Raw genomic sequence first — 16,196 nt, 5'->3', positions numbered from 1 at the left:
GAGGCGGCTGCACCGGCAGGGAGGGGGGGATGGACCTGCCCCACGGCGCGGTGCGCGGGGATGCTCCGCCGCGCTCCACCCCGGCCGCGCCCCGGCTCGGAGCGCCCCGCTCGGCAGCCCCGGGGTCAGCGCGGCCGGGGGCACCGGAGTCGCGGGAGCCCTACGGGGGCTCGGCCCAGCCGCGCTGCAGGTGCGGGGCGGGGGCCGGGGCGGAGGATTGAGGTGCCCAGGGGAGCCCCCCCGATGGCCCCGATGTCGCGGTCCCGGGCGCGGCCGCGCTGCCCCGACCCCCCTTTCTCCCCCCTTCGCAGCGCGGCCGAGACAAAGCACCGCCCGCGGAGCGGCCCCGGGGCGCGGGGCTTTGTCTGCCGGGGCCGCGCTCCGGCCGCGCCCCCGCCCGCCCGGTGCCGGTGCGGTGCCCGTCCCCGTGCCCGCGCGGTACCTGCTGGCGAGGCGCGGGGCGCGGCGCGGCCTCCCCGCCCGCAGCATCGTGCTGCCCGCGGTGCGGTGCGGCGCGGCCCCGCCGGGCGGGCGAGAGGGGCGGGGGGCGGCGGGACCGCCCCGCTGCCCGCGCCTTAAAGCGGCAGCGGCACCGGGGCCCCCTCCGCCGTCCCCCAGCCCCGCCTCGACCCCGCCGGGACGGGCTCGGGGTCCCGGCTCTCAGCCCCGCCCGCCCCAGCCTCCTGCCCCGCGGCCGTGTCTGCACATCCTGCCCCCCAGCCCGGTCCCTGGTGTCCCCCAACCTCAGCCCAGCGTCCCCCCAGCTGCCCCCGGAGCCCTCAGGCCATCACTCACACACCCGAAGGCAGCACCAGTGCCCCCCAGTCCAGCCCACAATGTGACACCAAGGCCATCCCTCAGACTGGTCCCAGTGCCCCCCAAGCCACCCTGTTCTCCCTCCCCAAAGGAACCACCTCCCACTGTGGGTCCCACTCTGGGGTGCTGGGACAGCTGCTCCCAGCAATCCCAGTACACACCCCCAGTAAGGACACCCACGCCCACCCTGCTCTGCCCTTCATCAACCAAAATCCCTATTTTTGTCCTTTTTCTCTCTCTCACATCAGAGCAGGAACCACGCTGCAGGGCAGGGTCCTCACCAGAATGGTGACAACTGGGACACCTTCACCAGCCCGGCCATAGTGGGCAGAGAGAGTTAACTGCAGCCTTGGCAAGACAGACTCAGTCCCTGCAGGCTGGGAAATAAGTAATTCCTTCCTTGAAGCAACGGCAACGCCTCTTGGCTCCTTCCTCGCTGCCCTATCACTCGCTGCACAGTGCCTGTGGCTGGCCAGGGGTACCCGACCATCCCTACTGATCAGCTCCTGCTCGCACCCACCAGCCCCTGGCCAGAGCTCATGGTGAGGTCCCCAATACCTCCTGCAGGCAGCCAGCCCTGCAGTGGGGTGTCAGCTCCACAGCCACGTGTGCCAACGGGGCAGCACAGCCCACCCGGCACTGCATCCCCATGGTCCCTCCAGCCTGGCACGATGCCAGACACCGTCCTTTCCCTCCTCTTCTGCTGGCCAGCTGCCTCAGCCCTGCCACGGCCAGCTCGGGCAGTGTCAGAGGAGCTTCAACTGGGCCCAAATCTGGGCTAGGGACATCCAGGGTGGCAAGGGGAGACAGCCTGGCATAGCCCAGCACAGTCCAGCACAGCCCAGCACAATGGCCCCCGGGACAGGCAGCTTTGACCCTGCCAGAGCCATGGGCCCACTGTGAGACGACAGCAGAGAATCACTGCTGATCACAGCAGCCCCACTGGCACCAACACTGGCACTGACCCCATGCAGAGGAGCATCCCCAGCCCATTTCTCAGCAGAGGTTGCTGTTGTGGCCCAAGGTTCAAACTCTCCCCGTTTCACCTGTCTCACACTGGCAGAGACACCTGCCCGTGCACCAGACAGACCCGCTGGAACCAGTGGGGGCTCCTGACACCCGTGTCCCTGCCAGGCTGGTCCTGCCGGATCCCAACCGCCTGCCTGAAGCCCACCCTGGATGAAAGTGAGTCCCTCCTGGTCTGCCCTGGCCCTTTCCTCCTGTCACAGGGCCTGCACCAGGGGGTCCCACACCCCACATCAGCAGCTCACTGGCACCAAGGGGGCTCTGTGGCACCGGTGCCCCCAGCCCCAGCCTTATGCTGTGACTTGAGGCAGGAGCAGTGAGGAAAGCACAGGCACAGCCGGGACTCTTCCCACCCTCCCCCTCTCCTCCACTTAATGGGGCAGAAAAACCAATTAGCTGCATAAATCCCTCTGGGAGGGTTGGGGGCTCCCCATGGGCACAGGCAAGGGGGGCTCTGCTTCCCCCTCACATCCACATCAGAAACGACCTCAGGGCATCACAACACTCATCACTTCCTCCCTGACTCTCTTAGGATCCCCACAGCCCCCTAAACCCCTCCCAGACCCCCAGGTACCCTCTCATATAGTGCCAACCCCTGCAGAGAGCCAGGTTACCCTGACCCTGGGTGTTTTCTGATTGGATTTTGGGTACTGGCATCTGGCACCTTTCACTGAAGCCATGCTCAAAGGAACAGGGGGCTGCAGAGACCTGCCAGATGTGGAAACTGAGGTAGGGAAGGGGGATCTGACTTGCCTGAGCTCACCCAGCAGAAGAGGATCAGCACATCACATCCTGCAGTTGATCCAGCACCTCGTTCTCCAGGCAGCACAGCATCTGGTCCCTGGCCCCCCAGGGCCCTGAGGAGTCCTGAGCACTCCCCCCAGGGGAATCCTGAGTGTGCGTGGTCCCTGCACAGGGGGACCGCAGCCAGGCTGTGCCTCCATCCCAGCTCTGCACTGCCAACCACAGTCATAGTGGGTTCTGATTTCCCCGTGGCAGCGAGGCTGAGGCCATGGGGGGTCAGCCAGCACTCACTGCCCGTTGCAGTGACATTAGCCACGGGCCCCAACCACTCTCCTGGCCGCCGTGTCAGTGCAGTGCGAGCTCAACTGGCCCCACTGTGGAGGACAATGAGGGGTCACCCCTGTAACCCACCCAAGTGGTGGAAACCCCAGAGGAAGCGTGTCCCGGTGTGGGGATCTCCACTGGCAGTTACAGTGGCACACAAAGCCTCAGTCAGGGCCACCGTGGACGTGGGGGCTGCAGCAGCTGCGTGTGGTGCTCGGAGAGTCCCAGGGAAGTGCCGGGGTGGGGAGCGGTGTGACTCAGCCCGCTTGCGAAATTCCTATTTTTCCCTGTTGTCTGGACAAGCCAGTGACCTCAGACACCTCAGCTCACAACAGCAAGACCCCTCCACAGGCAGTAGGGTGGCACGTGGCACGTGGCAAAGCCAGGTCTTGAGGTCCCCAGGCAGCAAGCAGACAGGCAGGTGGGTTTGGGGGGCAGATTCCCCCAAGCAGCTCTCCCCAGGGCATGTGAGTGTGCAAGGTCAAGCCCCGGGCTCGGCACCTCCGTATCTCCATCCAGCCCCACCAACTAGTCACAGGAGCCAGCAGCTTCCCACATCCTGGGCGTGTGCTGACCCCCAGGTGCCCTGCATCCCCAAGTCCCACAAGCCCAGAATCCCTTTCCCAAAACATGCCTCGTGCAGCCGTTGCCACAGACCCAAGGGGTCAGGGTTTAGCACTGGAGACCTGGACCCAAACCCCAGGGTACAGAGCCACTGAAGAACAGGGCAGAGGAAGGCACTGGAATGGTGGTGGTGCCCAGCAGGGTCCTGGGGCCCCCTTCTGGGAACATCCCCCATCCCCAGATGGGAGGAACCCGCCAAGCCTGGCACACGGCACAGCCCAGCAAATATTTATCCAACATCCCTCCCCAGCTGGCCAGGCCGGGGCCCCACACACACGCCAGGCCACGTGCAAGGCCACAGACGTGCCCCATGGGATGTCCCCGACGAGAAATGACTTCACAGGCTCGCTGGGACAGGGCGAGGGGTCATCCCAGACCGGCCAAAGCTGAGCGAGGGGCGTTTAAGGGAAGGGAACAGGCACCAGCGCCAATCCTGCTCGGAGCAGGAGAGGAGGGCGGCCACTCCCCCGCTGCTCTTGGGGAGCCAAGCCAAACATCTGCTCCCGCCTCCGGGCTGCGCCAAGCCCGAGGAGCTGTGAGGAAGCCAGAGTCAGGCCAGCCCGAGCACAGCGGGTGTCAGCTCCAGAGCATCCCTCCAAGGAGGATGCTGCTGGCAGCCCCCAGCCCTGCTGGAGGGGACCACAGGCCCTGCAGCACCCGGCTGCCAGCAGCACCACCACGGTGGCTTTGGACAGTGCCATGAGGTGTGCCATGAGCTGGACATACATGCCCCACGGTCCCAATGCCAAAACCTGCTGCCTCAGCTCCATTTCATGCCCACAAGCAGAGTCAGGGCAGTACCTGGCTAACCAGTTGCTGCCATAGCTGTGGTGGGATCCACCTCTAACAAGGTCAAAAGGACATCCTCAAATCACACTGGTCCCACACAAAGACTCCCCCCTCAGGGCTCTGGAAGCCCCAGGGGACACGCACAGCCCCAGGGACCGGTTCTGGAGTGATGCCCCCACGCCGCAGCCCTGCAGCCCCTGCAGCACACACAAGACCATCACTGCTCCCGCAGCCACCGCAACAGAAGGAGCTGACTCAGCAGCCAGCTCCACTCACTCCCTCTGCACCCCACGAGCTCCAACTGCAGCAAAGCCTCACAGCATCCCACTCACTCCCCACTGTGACCCAACTGGACCCAGGGAACACCTGGGGGTGCTGCTGCACCAGCACCCAGGACAGGTCAGGTCCTGAGCACACACAGCACAAGGAGAGACACACCAATGTGCAGCCACTCTGTGGTGGCACTGCTCAGACATGCAGGGCATGGCCAGAGCAAAACCAGGGTAAACCTGGCTTGCACATCCCTGCTCCTGCTCCTCACCACTGCCCAGTTCATGTGCAGGTCTGCACAGAAAGGTGCCCATGCTGCAGCACTGCAGCCCCCACACTGTGGCCATGCAGACAGAAAGATCCCTCGGGGACCTCCCAGTGGGGTGACATTGGTGGGGTGACCTCCAGTGTCCAAAAAACATCCTCAGCCTAGATGGGAAAGTGTCACTGGTGGCACCACACCCCTCCTGGAACAGGCATTGGGCAAGGAACAGCAAGCAGCCACTGAGTGGTGGCAAGTGGGAATCAGAGTTGACCAAGAAAGGGAGCAAAGATGTTTCACTGCTGGAGAAACAGCCCAGGGCTGGGTGCTGTCTCTGCCCATGCCCTGTCCAGGCCCCAAGGAGAGACAGGACAGGGCAGAAGAGCAGCATCATTCCTTCCATCCATTCTGACACCCCGAGGTGCATCCTGGTGACCATTCCCTGTGCCAGGTGAAGCACAAGGAGGATATGGTGACACCAGGGACAAAAGAAGGGATGTGCTGCCAAACTGGGGGGGCAAAGCCAGAGTTTTCCACTCCCTGAAATCAGCTGCAGGTTGCTGCTGGAAGAAACGTCAGGCTGATGGACGCAGGTATGGCTGGACAAGGAGCCAGGATGCCGGCACATTTGGCTGACACAGGAATGATGCTGGGGTCTTGGATGTCCCCAGCCAATCCCTGCTCAAACCTGACTATCCCACTCCCTTTCTGAGCTGGGCCCCAGGTCCCCCACTGCCTCCTTGGCTGGGCTCACCCCAATCTCCACCCAGCTGAATCCACCCCAACACCCCACAGGCAGCGCCCCTGCCCCGGCAGTGCCTCACCTACCTCAGCCCTCGCTCCTTCCAGCCTGCTTCCCTGCCGAGCCATGGGGATGCTCTGTTGTATCCCACAGCCCCACGTCTCCAACAGGGACGTGTCACCGTGTCCTCTGAGCCGTCTCTGACCTACTGCCCTACAAGCCCGGGCGTGCGCCGGTGCCGTGCAGGGGACGCTGCCCCGCGGCCCGGGCTGGGGGTGACGGCCCCATCTGCAGCACGCGGCTCCTGCCCAGTGCATTAGCGGCACCGGGAGATGGGGCCTGGGGCGGTGGTGGCTTTCTAGGTCAGAGCCACTGAGGAAGCTGGATGAGGGGCTGTGCTGGGTGAGGGGCTGCGCTGGATGAAGGGAGGACAAATAAGGGGCTGTGCTGGGTGAGGGGAGGATGGATGAGGGGATGCACTGTGTGAGGGGATGCACTGGGTGAGGGGAGGATGGATGAGGGGCTGTACTGTGTGAGGGGATGCACTGGGTGAGGGGAGGATGGATGAGGGGCTGTACTGGGTGAGGGGATGCGTTGGGTGAGGGGAGGATGGATGATAGGCTGTACTGGGTGAGGGGATGCGTTGGGTGAGGGGAGGATGGATGAGGGGCTGCGCTGGGTGAGGGGATGTACTGGCTGAGGAGATGCACTGAGTGAGGGGATGTGCTGGCTGAAGGGGGGGATGGATGAGGGGCTGTGAAGGGTGAGTGCTCCTGGCCAGCAAGGCAGCTCCTTGTCCCACCTGGCTCTGGATAGGAGGGGATGCCCCTGCTCTCCTGCCCTGGCTCTGCACCCACTGCCCAGACACCTGGACAAGGCACTCTGGTGTCCCCTGGCACCCATGCCCTGGGGACAGAGGACCTGCCATGCTGCCCACTCTGAGGATCCCCCCCAAGTCCTGCTGTGGGGCCATAGGGGATGGAGGTGTGACTAGATCACTACACAGCCCTGCACGCCCACAACATCCCAGCAAAATAGCTCATGCCCAGGACATGTCCCTGTGGATTAGGGGGTCCTGTGCTACCACCCTGGGGAGGGGTACCCAGCACAGAGCAGCCAGCACAGAGCACCCAGTCTCTCTCTGGCACGGCACAGCAGGGAACTTGGGGCATATCCAGAGCATCATGCTGGGGACTCTGTGCAGGAACAAGGGTTGTGGCACACAGCACCACTGACAGCCTCACCCACACCAGGGCACTGTGGTGCTGCCAGGGCCTCTCAGAGGCTCAGCCATGCAGGGCTCCATCCCCAGAGCTTGTCCCTTCCCAGAGGAGAAGTAAATCCTGCCTGGAGTAGTGCAGGGCTGAGCCACCGTGGGTCCCTCCCCCTGCCCACATTCCACCTGCTCAGGGGCTGATGGAGACAAAATGATGCTCTGGTCACCCCTCCCGGCAGTGCCTCTGAAGCCAAGGGCACCCCCAAGGTCATCTGCCTGCATGAGCAGCACCAAGATGAGACAAGAGGGGAGATGGGGAGTGGTGGAGCCCCTCATCCCCTGATGAGAACCCAGCCCTCCAGGGCAGCCCAAATCCACCTCACTGCCCATCATACCCAGCGGACCAGTGGCCAGCAGCAAAAGGCAACATGTGCCATGTGCCACCTCTGGCAATGGGTTACAATCTCCAAAAGAGTCCACGTTGAGCCAGCACAAAGCTTCCCTGTTCACAAGCCCACGGCAGCCCCCAAGGTAACCCCACATGCCTATGGGAAGGACGGGTCTGACACCCACGGTGCTACAGACGCTCTCACCCCTGAGCTGGAGCATGGCAGGGGCAGAGGCCAGCAGAAACAGCTTGTTCCCTCCACAACTGCAACACGTGCCTCCAGGCCATATCTGGGGAGTGCTGACCCCAGGATGTGTGCAGCCAGGGGCTGTGATCTATTCTGCACCAAGCTGACGTGACTACAGGCACCCCAGGAGGGCCAGAGCAGCACTGTCAGGAGGCCAAATACCTCCTCCTGCTCTGGGACAGCTCAAACGCCTGAGTTATTTATCTCCTGTGCTGAAACAGGAAACCTCCAACATGCTCAAACCCTGGACCCTTGCCAGAGTCAGGGAAACCTCAACAGCGCAGCAGGAGCTGGACACATCTGGAAAGAAAATGTGAGCCCTGGGTGTGCTGTGTTGTGCCCATCTGGCAGAAGATGCCCCGGGCCCCGTGGGTGGAGGGATGGAGGCCGACGAGGGTCCCAGAAGGAGGGGACCCTGCTCAGCAGCACACCCTGCTCCACATAGTGCCACCCATCAGCAGTGACACCTCAGTGCTCACTTCTCCCTGGGGTGCTGAGAACTGACCCAGCCTGTCCCACCACAGGCCACCAGCACTCCCAGCCACAGGGCATCCCCACAGTGCCAGGGTCGCAGGAAGCAGCTCTGACTCACTGGTGAGAGCATTTCCGAAAGCAGCAACATTCACCCCAGCAGGCCTTTGGCTCAAGGGTCCTGCAGCCACAGACCATGTGCTTTTCTCAGCCTCCTGTTCTGGTAACATCCAGATCAAGCCAGACACTTCTCATATGTTGGGAGATCAGCTCATCCCAGCTCAGAGGGGCATCAGCCCCAAGAAGTCCCAGTTGCCCCAGCAACAGCAGCAGTGGCAGTGGGAAGACATCTCCTGGGATGTGGGGACACGGTCCACTCAGCCAGACTGGCTGTGATCTGTCTGCTCCTCCACCCACCCCCACTGTGCCATCCCCACCACCTGGGAAACCTCCTGGAGAGCCCCAACCCAGGCACGACCCCCACGCAGGCACTTACCCTGTGGTGATGTCGTCATCCTCCGTCAGCGTCTTCCCCATGAGATCGCTGTCGCTCATGTACCCCGACTTCAGCTCCACGTCGTCGGTGTCCAGTGCCTCGACCAGCTCCAGGCGGGAGATGTGGCTCAGCTTGCTCGGGCTGCGCATGGGCATGGTGTGCGAGTAGTGCGCCCGCTCCCCGTGCATGTACCAGCTGGGGGTGCCCTCGGAGCGGCACGTCCCCCCGACCGACGGCGCGTCCCCCGCCTGCAGGCGCGGGCTCGACTGCCCATAGCGCCAGGACAGCGGGGAGGAGCGGCTGGAGAGGCTGGAGACGCTCCGGGGGTTGGCTTCGTCGCTGTCGTAGCAGGTCATCTCCAGGGAGCTGTGAGGATGGGGGGGTGGGGTGTTAGGGCAGGGCATGGGGGGAAATGGAGCTCTGTGCCCTGCCTCATCCCCCCCAAACTGGAGCTGCAAGTGCTCAGAAACCAAAACTGCCCACTTTGAGGCAGCCAGGCAAGGCCAGCAGTGTGGGTACAGGGACACTGGCCTGGGCCCCTTCATCTCAGCTGGTCCCCTCCTAGCCTGCCTGGTGCCAGCCCAGTGTCCCCCAGTTCAAGACCCACTGGGACATCCACAGCACCAGTGTCTAGTGGTTCCCTTGTCTCCCCAGGGACAGTGGAGCAGGATATGAGGTGTGATGGGGGCTTTGTGCCTCCCCACAGCCCCAATCACCCCACAAAGACAATGCTCCACCACGGCTCTGCCCACCCACTTCGGAGCAGGGCCAGGGGTGCCACCAGGGCTGGCAGCAAACACACCTGGGAGAGGGGTCAGCATCCCAGAGACCAGCCCTGGCCCTGAACCCCATCTGTGCTGAACCCCAATAATAGGACACCTTCAGTGGAAAGCCCAGACATGCTTCCCTGTGCCTGGGCTGCTCCTCCTCGGCCACTTCCCTCCCAGCACTTCAACATCTGCATCCAAATATCACTCCAGACCCACAGGACAGGATGAGTTGGGGTGGCAGCAGCAATCCCAGGGGATGCGGCAGCAGGACATGCCAGGGAGCAGAGACTGTGAGCAGAAGGTTGCCGAGGGACAAACCAAGGACCAGGTCCCTGCAGCAGTGTTTCACACTGAACCTATGGAGAGTGAACCACCACATTTGGGTCGGAGGGGACTCCCCAAGATGGGACTGCCCGGCCCCAGGGGCTGCCCACAAGCGTAGTGCTCTTCAGCCATCCCAGAGCCCATGAGTGCTTCAGGAACAGGGAGTTTCATCACTCCCCACACCCTTCGGGATATATTTTGGGCAAACAGTGATGCTGAGACTAAATTTAGGCAGCAAAAATGATTACTTCTTGGAGCAGCTTCTTGGGAACCCACAGCCCTCACATTGGCTCCAAACGCTACTATCAGCAAATTATTCCCTAGCTTGGATTAAACGTTCCTGCAGGAGCACCCAAAGCCAAACCCTGGCTGCAGCATTGAATCTAAAACAGGGAACTACAGAAAAAAATTAGGAAGTTTGTTAAAGTGGAACTAAAAGGGGCAGCTAAAAGGGGTTTGTTTTTGTTGGTAGCACAAAGAATGTGCTGCCGGCAGCTCAGAGCAGATGCCAACCACATCTCTGAGCAGGAGGAACAGAAGCCTCACCTCAAATCCTGGGTTCAGTTCTGGACCCCTCATGACAAAGAAAGATATTGAGGGGCTGGAGTGTGTCCAGCAAAGGGCAACTGAGCTGGGGAAGGGGCTGGAGCAGCAGGAGCAGCTGAGGGAGCTGGGGGGGCTCAGCCTGGAGAAAAGGAGGCTCAAGGGGGATCTTCTCGCTCTCTGCAACTCCCTGACACGAGGGTGGAGCCAGGTGAGGGTTGGGTTCTGCTTCCAGGGAACAAGGGACAGGATGAGAGAAAACAGCCTCAAGTTATGCCAGGGGAGGTTCAGGTTGGAAACCGGGAAAATTTCTTCACAGAAAGGCTGGTCAGGCCCTGGCACAGGCTGCCCAGGGCAGTGGTGGAGTCACCATTCCTGGAAGTGTTCAAAACACGTGTGGATGTTGCACTTGGGGACATGGTTTAATGGCAAACATGGCAGTGCTAGGGGAACAGCTGGACTCGACGGTCTTAGAGGCCTTTTCCAACCAAAATGATCCTGTGATTCCATGATTCTCTAAGCCTCTGAGAAGCTCACACAGCCCTGCAGCTGGGTGCAAAGACTGCCAGGAACACAGTGACGTCTTTCAGGAATCAACTTGCATCCTAGCGAGGGAAGAGCAAAACCACTGGATGGAAGAACACAGTGAGGAGAACAAGAGAAATTTGAGGAATAGTTTGTGGAAGGAATAAAGAGAGAGCCCAAAGTGGCTACAGCACACTGGTGATGCAGGCACATCCAGAGGATGGCAGATGACATCTGTATTGGACAGACTTGTAGGAAGTGTTCTCAAGAGCAGAATGAGTGGGTATGTGTGTAATTACAACGTACCAGGGAAGAGCTGACACAGTTTTAGGAAAGGAAAGTCTGGCTCACAGCCACGGAGAAGCTCCTGGAGGAATGCAGGGAGCTGCCGAGCCTGCTATGGGCTACTGGAATAAAATAAAGCTTCCAAATAAATTCAGCCACCATGGGATAAGAGGGAAGATCCTCACATATTTAAGTCCTGCTGAAAGGGACAGAGTGCAGGGGTAGGGATCCCTGGGCTATTCATACCCATTTTAGTCTGTGGCAGGGATGCAGCTGAGGCCTCCACCATGTGATGTATTCGGAGCTCATCAAGGAAAGGAAGTGAGAGTGAAGAGTCAAATCCCACCAGCAATGCTAATTTAATCACCCTTAATATCCTTGCCCTATTTCCCTAAGACCCGAGCTGATGAAGGATTTCCAGAGGAGCCGAGCGCTGGGGCGAGGAGGGGGGTGAGGTTTGAAACCGATGAAGGTGAAGTGAACACGACGCAGGCCTGGCTCAGTGTGGGCAGTGCCAGGCTCTGACCCAGCTCCTGTGCCAAGCAAAGGGATGGCAGAGCTGTAATGGACGATCCCAGCAAATGGCCAGCTCAGGGAATATTGTTACGGCCCCATGCAAATCCCACCACTCCAGTGCTCTGCTGCTCCTGGCTCAGAAAAGATCTGGGAAGTGCAGCAAGGATGAACAAAGATCCAGAAATTTTGGGTGATGAAAAGGGAGATGAAGGGGCTGCTTCATCCTGGGCCAGGTTGTTTGAGGGGCGACACAGAAAGGTCTGTAATGGTGAGCAGGGGCTGAAGGGTGGGAGGAAGCTGCAGCTTTTTGTCCCTCCCAAGACAAAATTCAGGATCGAGGGAGACCACGAGGTGGCAACACACTCTAGGAGAAGGATGTTCCCACATCCTCACTTTCCCAACTGTCTGCCACCCACACAGCCTCTGCAAATCCAGAGAGGAGCAGAAACCCTGCGGGGCTTAAGCGAGAGACCCGGGGGGACACAGGCAGTCCCGGGTGTGGTCAGAGAACCCTGAGCACACACACTGTGCTCTGGTTCCCCACACACTGCTCACTCTGTCCCCAGCACTGCCATCCCCTGGTCCCAGTCTGGGTAGGGCACCCCAGGGTATCCCACCTCTGCTCCTGGGCTCTGGCTGAGGGTTCCTCCATCATCACCCTACACAGTGCAGAGAAACCAAGTCAGGGATGGGGATGGAGCCTCTGGTCCAAACCTGGGTGGGCACCTTACCTCTGGTGGTCCACTTGGGGTTACCCAACCACTGGGAACACACCTACCTCTCTCTGCCCTGTCAGCTCTGCTCATTGCCACCCGCCCAATTCCCAATGTCCCAGAGCAGTGTCAGGGACAGGGCTCTGACACACCCCATGGATTTAGGGGCTTCTCTCCAAGCCTCCATGTACAGGGTCTGCAGGACACAGGGCACAGTTGATTCCCTCCCATCCACATGGCCCTCACCAGGAGCAGAACTGCTTCCTGGTTGCCCTGGGAAGGACACTGATTATAGGGAAAGGGGTGGTGGGAGTCCAGTGTTGGAGCCTCACCTGTGAGACACCTGAGAGCCCCTCAAGCTGGACATGGTCTCCTCCAGGTTCTGCCGAAGGTCCAGCACATTCTGCACTGTCCTCTTCCTCTGGGACTCGGGGTCTGTGGACAGAGAAGGTGATGGCTTTAAAGGGAAGGAGGGATGGATGGATGGATGGATGGACAGACAGACAGATGGCTTTTGCCCATGGCCATGCCCATCGGCCCTGGCTCTGTCCACCAGGAGGGAACAGGGCAAGGTTGGCACTGGACTGGAGCTGCACCACCCCAAAAGGCTACTCCCAAGTGTGCAGCTGGGATGGGGATGTCCAGTCTGGAAAGGACAAGCTGGTGGAGACCAAGTGGAGCCACAGGACCCACAGAGGTGACAGGAGGCCAACTACAGCCAGATGACCCTGAATCACTGTGACCCTGCTCCATGGGGCCACGCAGGAGCAACAGTCTTGAAAGAAATGTCCCCAAAACTGTCACCCAGGTGATGGGGGTGCTCCAGTCTGGGGACATGGGTACAGCAGGACCAAGGGGAGTGGAGGACACAGGGCCTCACTCACAGAGGGGTGGCTGCTTCTGCAGGGGGCTGGGGCAGCCGGTGGGACTGAGCCCCCCATGGGCACAGCCCAGGGCTGGGAACCCCCTAGCTCTGGCTGCCCTGGAGCTTCTCCAGGTGTGCAGACCCACAGCACAGGTGTGCACACATACACACCCCCCAAAATACACGTGCACACGCACGTACCTGCATCACAACCACTTGTGCACACACGTGGAGATACACACAGGCACACCCACATACATGTGCATACACACCTGCACACACAAGCATGTGTGTGTCTCCCAGAGACACCTGCACAGGTGTGTGTGAACACAGACACCCGCACAGAGGAGGGGGGTCACTCCTGGCACCGCCCTGGCAGTGGGCTCAGGGCCATGGCTCCAGTCCCACACGCCCGCCCGACCCACGTGCACCCTGGGCACTAACAGCCATGCCACTGCGGCTTTGATCCCCGATTTCAGGCCTTTCAGCTGCAGCCTGCCATGGATCCGCAGTGACAGTGGGCGCCAGGGACACGGGATGTGGCTCCTCCTAATGTAACGTGGCAACCAGTGCTTCGGGATTTGCAACGGTACCGTATGAGCTGCAGCGACACAAGGACTGGGGACACTGCCGGCACACACCCCAGACACAGGGCAGGGACAGGGAACACCACTGGCACACATCCTGGCTGCAGGGACACAGGGACAGGGGACACTGCTGGCACACATCCTGGCTGACAGGAACAGGGAACACCGATGGCACACACTCCGGCTGCAGAGACACAGGGACAGGGGACATCGATGGCACACCCCTTGGCTGCAGGGACACGGGGATGGGGGACACCGATGGCACACAGAGGGACACCCTGGCAGCTCCCCACAATGGCACAGCCACACAGTAGTGCTCAAGCAGGGCTCATGTCCCTTGTCCTCATCACACACCAGCCATGCCACAGGCAGTGCCCATGGGTGATGCTGCCCCACCCCCGGGCTCAGTCACCCACTGGCCTGGGCAGGAGCACCTCAGAGCAGTGAAGCGGCTCCAATATACACATGAGCCTGGAAGGGTGTGACAAGCAGGAACAGCCCTGATGAGACGGGTTCAATCAAGCAGGTTAAAGCCAGTTGTGGAAGAGGTAAAAGGGCTGGTGAGCCCACAGGGCACCCAGTGTGGCACACTCCATCATTTAAGGACACCCAGCCCTGGTGTGTCTGATCACCCCAGTCCAGCTCCCAGAACCAGGCTCAGCAGGACATTACTCATTATTAACTCATTACTAAATCTCCACTGTGGCCCATGCACATTGGAGGAGTTAATCAAAGGCACGGAGGTTCCAACTGGTCCCCAGAGCCACAGGATGGGGATGCACAGGCAGTCTGGGCAGAATGATGGAGCTGAGGTGGCTGCACACATGGAGCCAGGGCACAGGGGAGGCTCAAGGGGCCCTCAGTGCTGGAGGCAGCACCCACCCCACTCTGCAGCTAAGGACAAGGTGACACTGTGCCACTCTGGTGGGGCAGGCAGAAAAGGTCATGTTGGCACCTCAAAGCTGTCAGACCCTGCCTGGGTTGCCTGGAAAGATGGATTTTCAGGCTTGAAATGGCAGGGCAGGAGCCTGCATCCAAGTCCACAGCCGTCACACTGCAGTCTGTAGGGCAGTGGGAGATTTGGGAGGGGACACACATGTGAACCTCAAGGAAAAGCAATAAAAGAATCACCAGTGTCCCCAGGGAAGGACTCAGCACCCTTAGCTCCTTCCCCCTGGCCCCATTTGGTGGGTGCTGTCACCCAGAGCCCAGCCTCTGCAGCCAGAGAAGGCAGCAAGCACACCCCAGCAGAGCCGTGGCCCTGAGAGCCAGGGTAGGACAGACTGTGATGGGATGAAGAGCCACTGCTGTCCCCTGGCGCCAGCAGTGGCTCTCACCCCCTGCCAGCTCGACAGTGTGCTCCTCCCAGGCATGGCTCCCTCCCAAAAGCCCGACTGCCTCCCCCATGGCCACCCGCAGCCATTCCCCCAGGCACTGAGCCAGCGCTGGGGCCTGGCGCTGCCTCCTCCCCGGGCGCCGCTGCCAGCGGGGCTGCTACAGACGTCCCCATCCAAGGAGCAGTGGGGCGAGCCTGTGCTGTGTCCCCAGCTGCCCCGACTGAGGGGCCAGCACAGGGGTGCCACCTCCTCTGCACCGCTCTGCAGCTGGGGCACTCACGGGGAGCAACAGCATCCCAGGGCTCAGGGACAGGTGTTTCAGGGCAGTGGCACTGACCTGCATCCCCAGCTTCACCCTATGACACCACTGGCCATCCATGCCTGGATGACACCACCCCAGTTTTCGGGTGACAGTCCAGGTCACTCTGGACTCCAGGAAAAGCAGCAGCTCTCACGCAGGAAAGGGCCAAACCGGGACTGGAGGAGCTGCTCACCCACCTCTGGCACACATCCCGCTGCCAGCACTGAAGTGCCACTGTCTGTCCCCGCAGTGCTGGCCAGGCAGTGACTCCAGGTCTCTGCAGCCTGTTCCCCAGGGACAGCAGGGGGCTGGGGGCTGGCTCAGGGCTGGCCAAGTCACCACATGCGGAAGCTGAGTGGAAACCGAAGCTGCTGGGAGAGGCTGGAGTGTGGGAACAGCAGGAGCACGCTGGATTCCTCCCTGCATTGATTTAGCAAGCTTGCATAGCCAGATGTTTCCAGCTGCTGAAACGTGGAGCAGCAGAGAAGGCTCAGCCTGTGCTGTGGCGGGGTCAGTTGGACACCCAGTCTCGGCCAGGCAGCTACGGCTGGGATGTGTCCCACAGCGTTCCCCTCTCCACCGGGGCTGCAGGCTCAGGGACTGGTGTCTCTCCCGCCCCAGCTCTGGCCCAGCCTGCAGATCCTCAGCAGCTCCCACTGCTCTCACAGGCTCTGTCCATCCTGCTGTTACAGAGGAAAGGGGGTGCCTCATTCCAACCATGCAGAGGGCACCCCGAGATGCAGCCACTGTCCCCGAGCCCCACACTGGGGCCACCAAGCCCCACTGCCCAAGTCACTTGCCCCGTGCCAGGCTGGGTCACCCTTGCCCATGCCCTCTGCTGTCCTTGGGCAGCTCTCCCGGACTCCTTGGCCTCCCCAGCTGCTCCTTTCTAAACAGAGCTCTCTCAGCACTCACCTAAACATCAGCAAACATGATACGGTTCCACTTGGAACATGAGGAAACTGAGGCAGGAAGAACCAGCACACCTTGTCCACCCCAGTGCCTGCAGCACTCC

The 16,196-nt window shown here is 61.1% G+C and overlaps 1 protein-coding gene across 2 annotated transcripts in view; it reads right to left on the bottom strand.

The window, feature by feature from the left end:
- NAV1 (neuron navigator 1) overlaps nt 1–16,196 on the bottom strand; it is a 62,337-nt gene that overhangs the window by 18,191 nt on the left and 27,950 nt on the right. For both annotated transcript variants that reach the window (XM_032710659.1, XM_032710660.1), the window contains 2 exons: nt 12,424–12,526; nt 8,416–8,781 (listed from right to left, as the gene is read on the bottom strand). In XM_032710659.1, coding sequence (XP_032566550.1) covers nt 8,416–8,781; nt 12,424–12,526 — 469 coding nt within the window. The remainder of the gene's footprint in view (nt 1–8,415; nt 8,782–12,423; nt 12,527–16,196) is intronic.

This window comes from Chiroxiphia lanceolata, chromosome 25 (genome assembly GCF_009829145.1).
Source record: "Chiroxiphia lanceolata isolate bChiLan1 chromosome 25, bChiLan1.pri, whole genome shotgun sequence".
NCBI lineage: Eukaryota > Metazoa > Chordata > Aves > Passeriformes > Pipridae > Chiroxiphia > Chiroxiphia lanceolata.
Note: the sequence above shows the minus strand (reverse complement) of the source record. Positions and strands in the feature narration are given on the sequence as shown.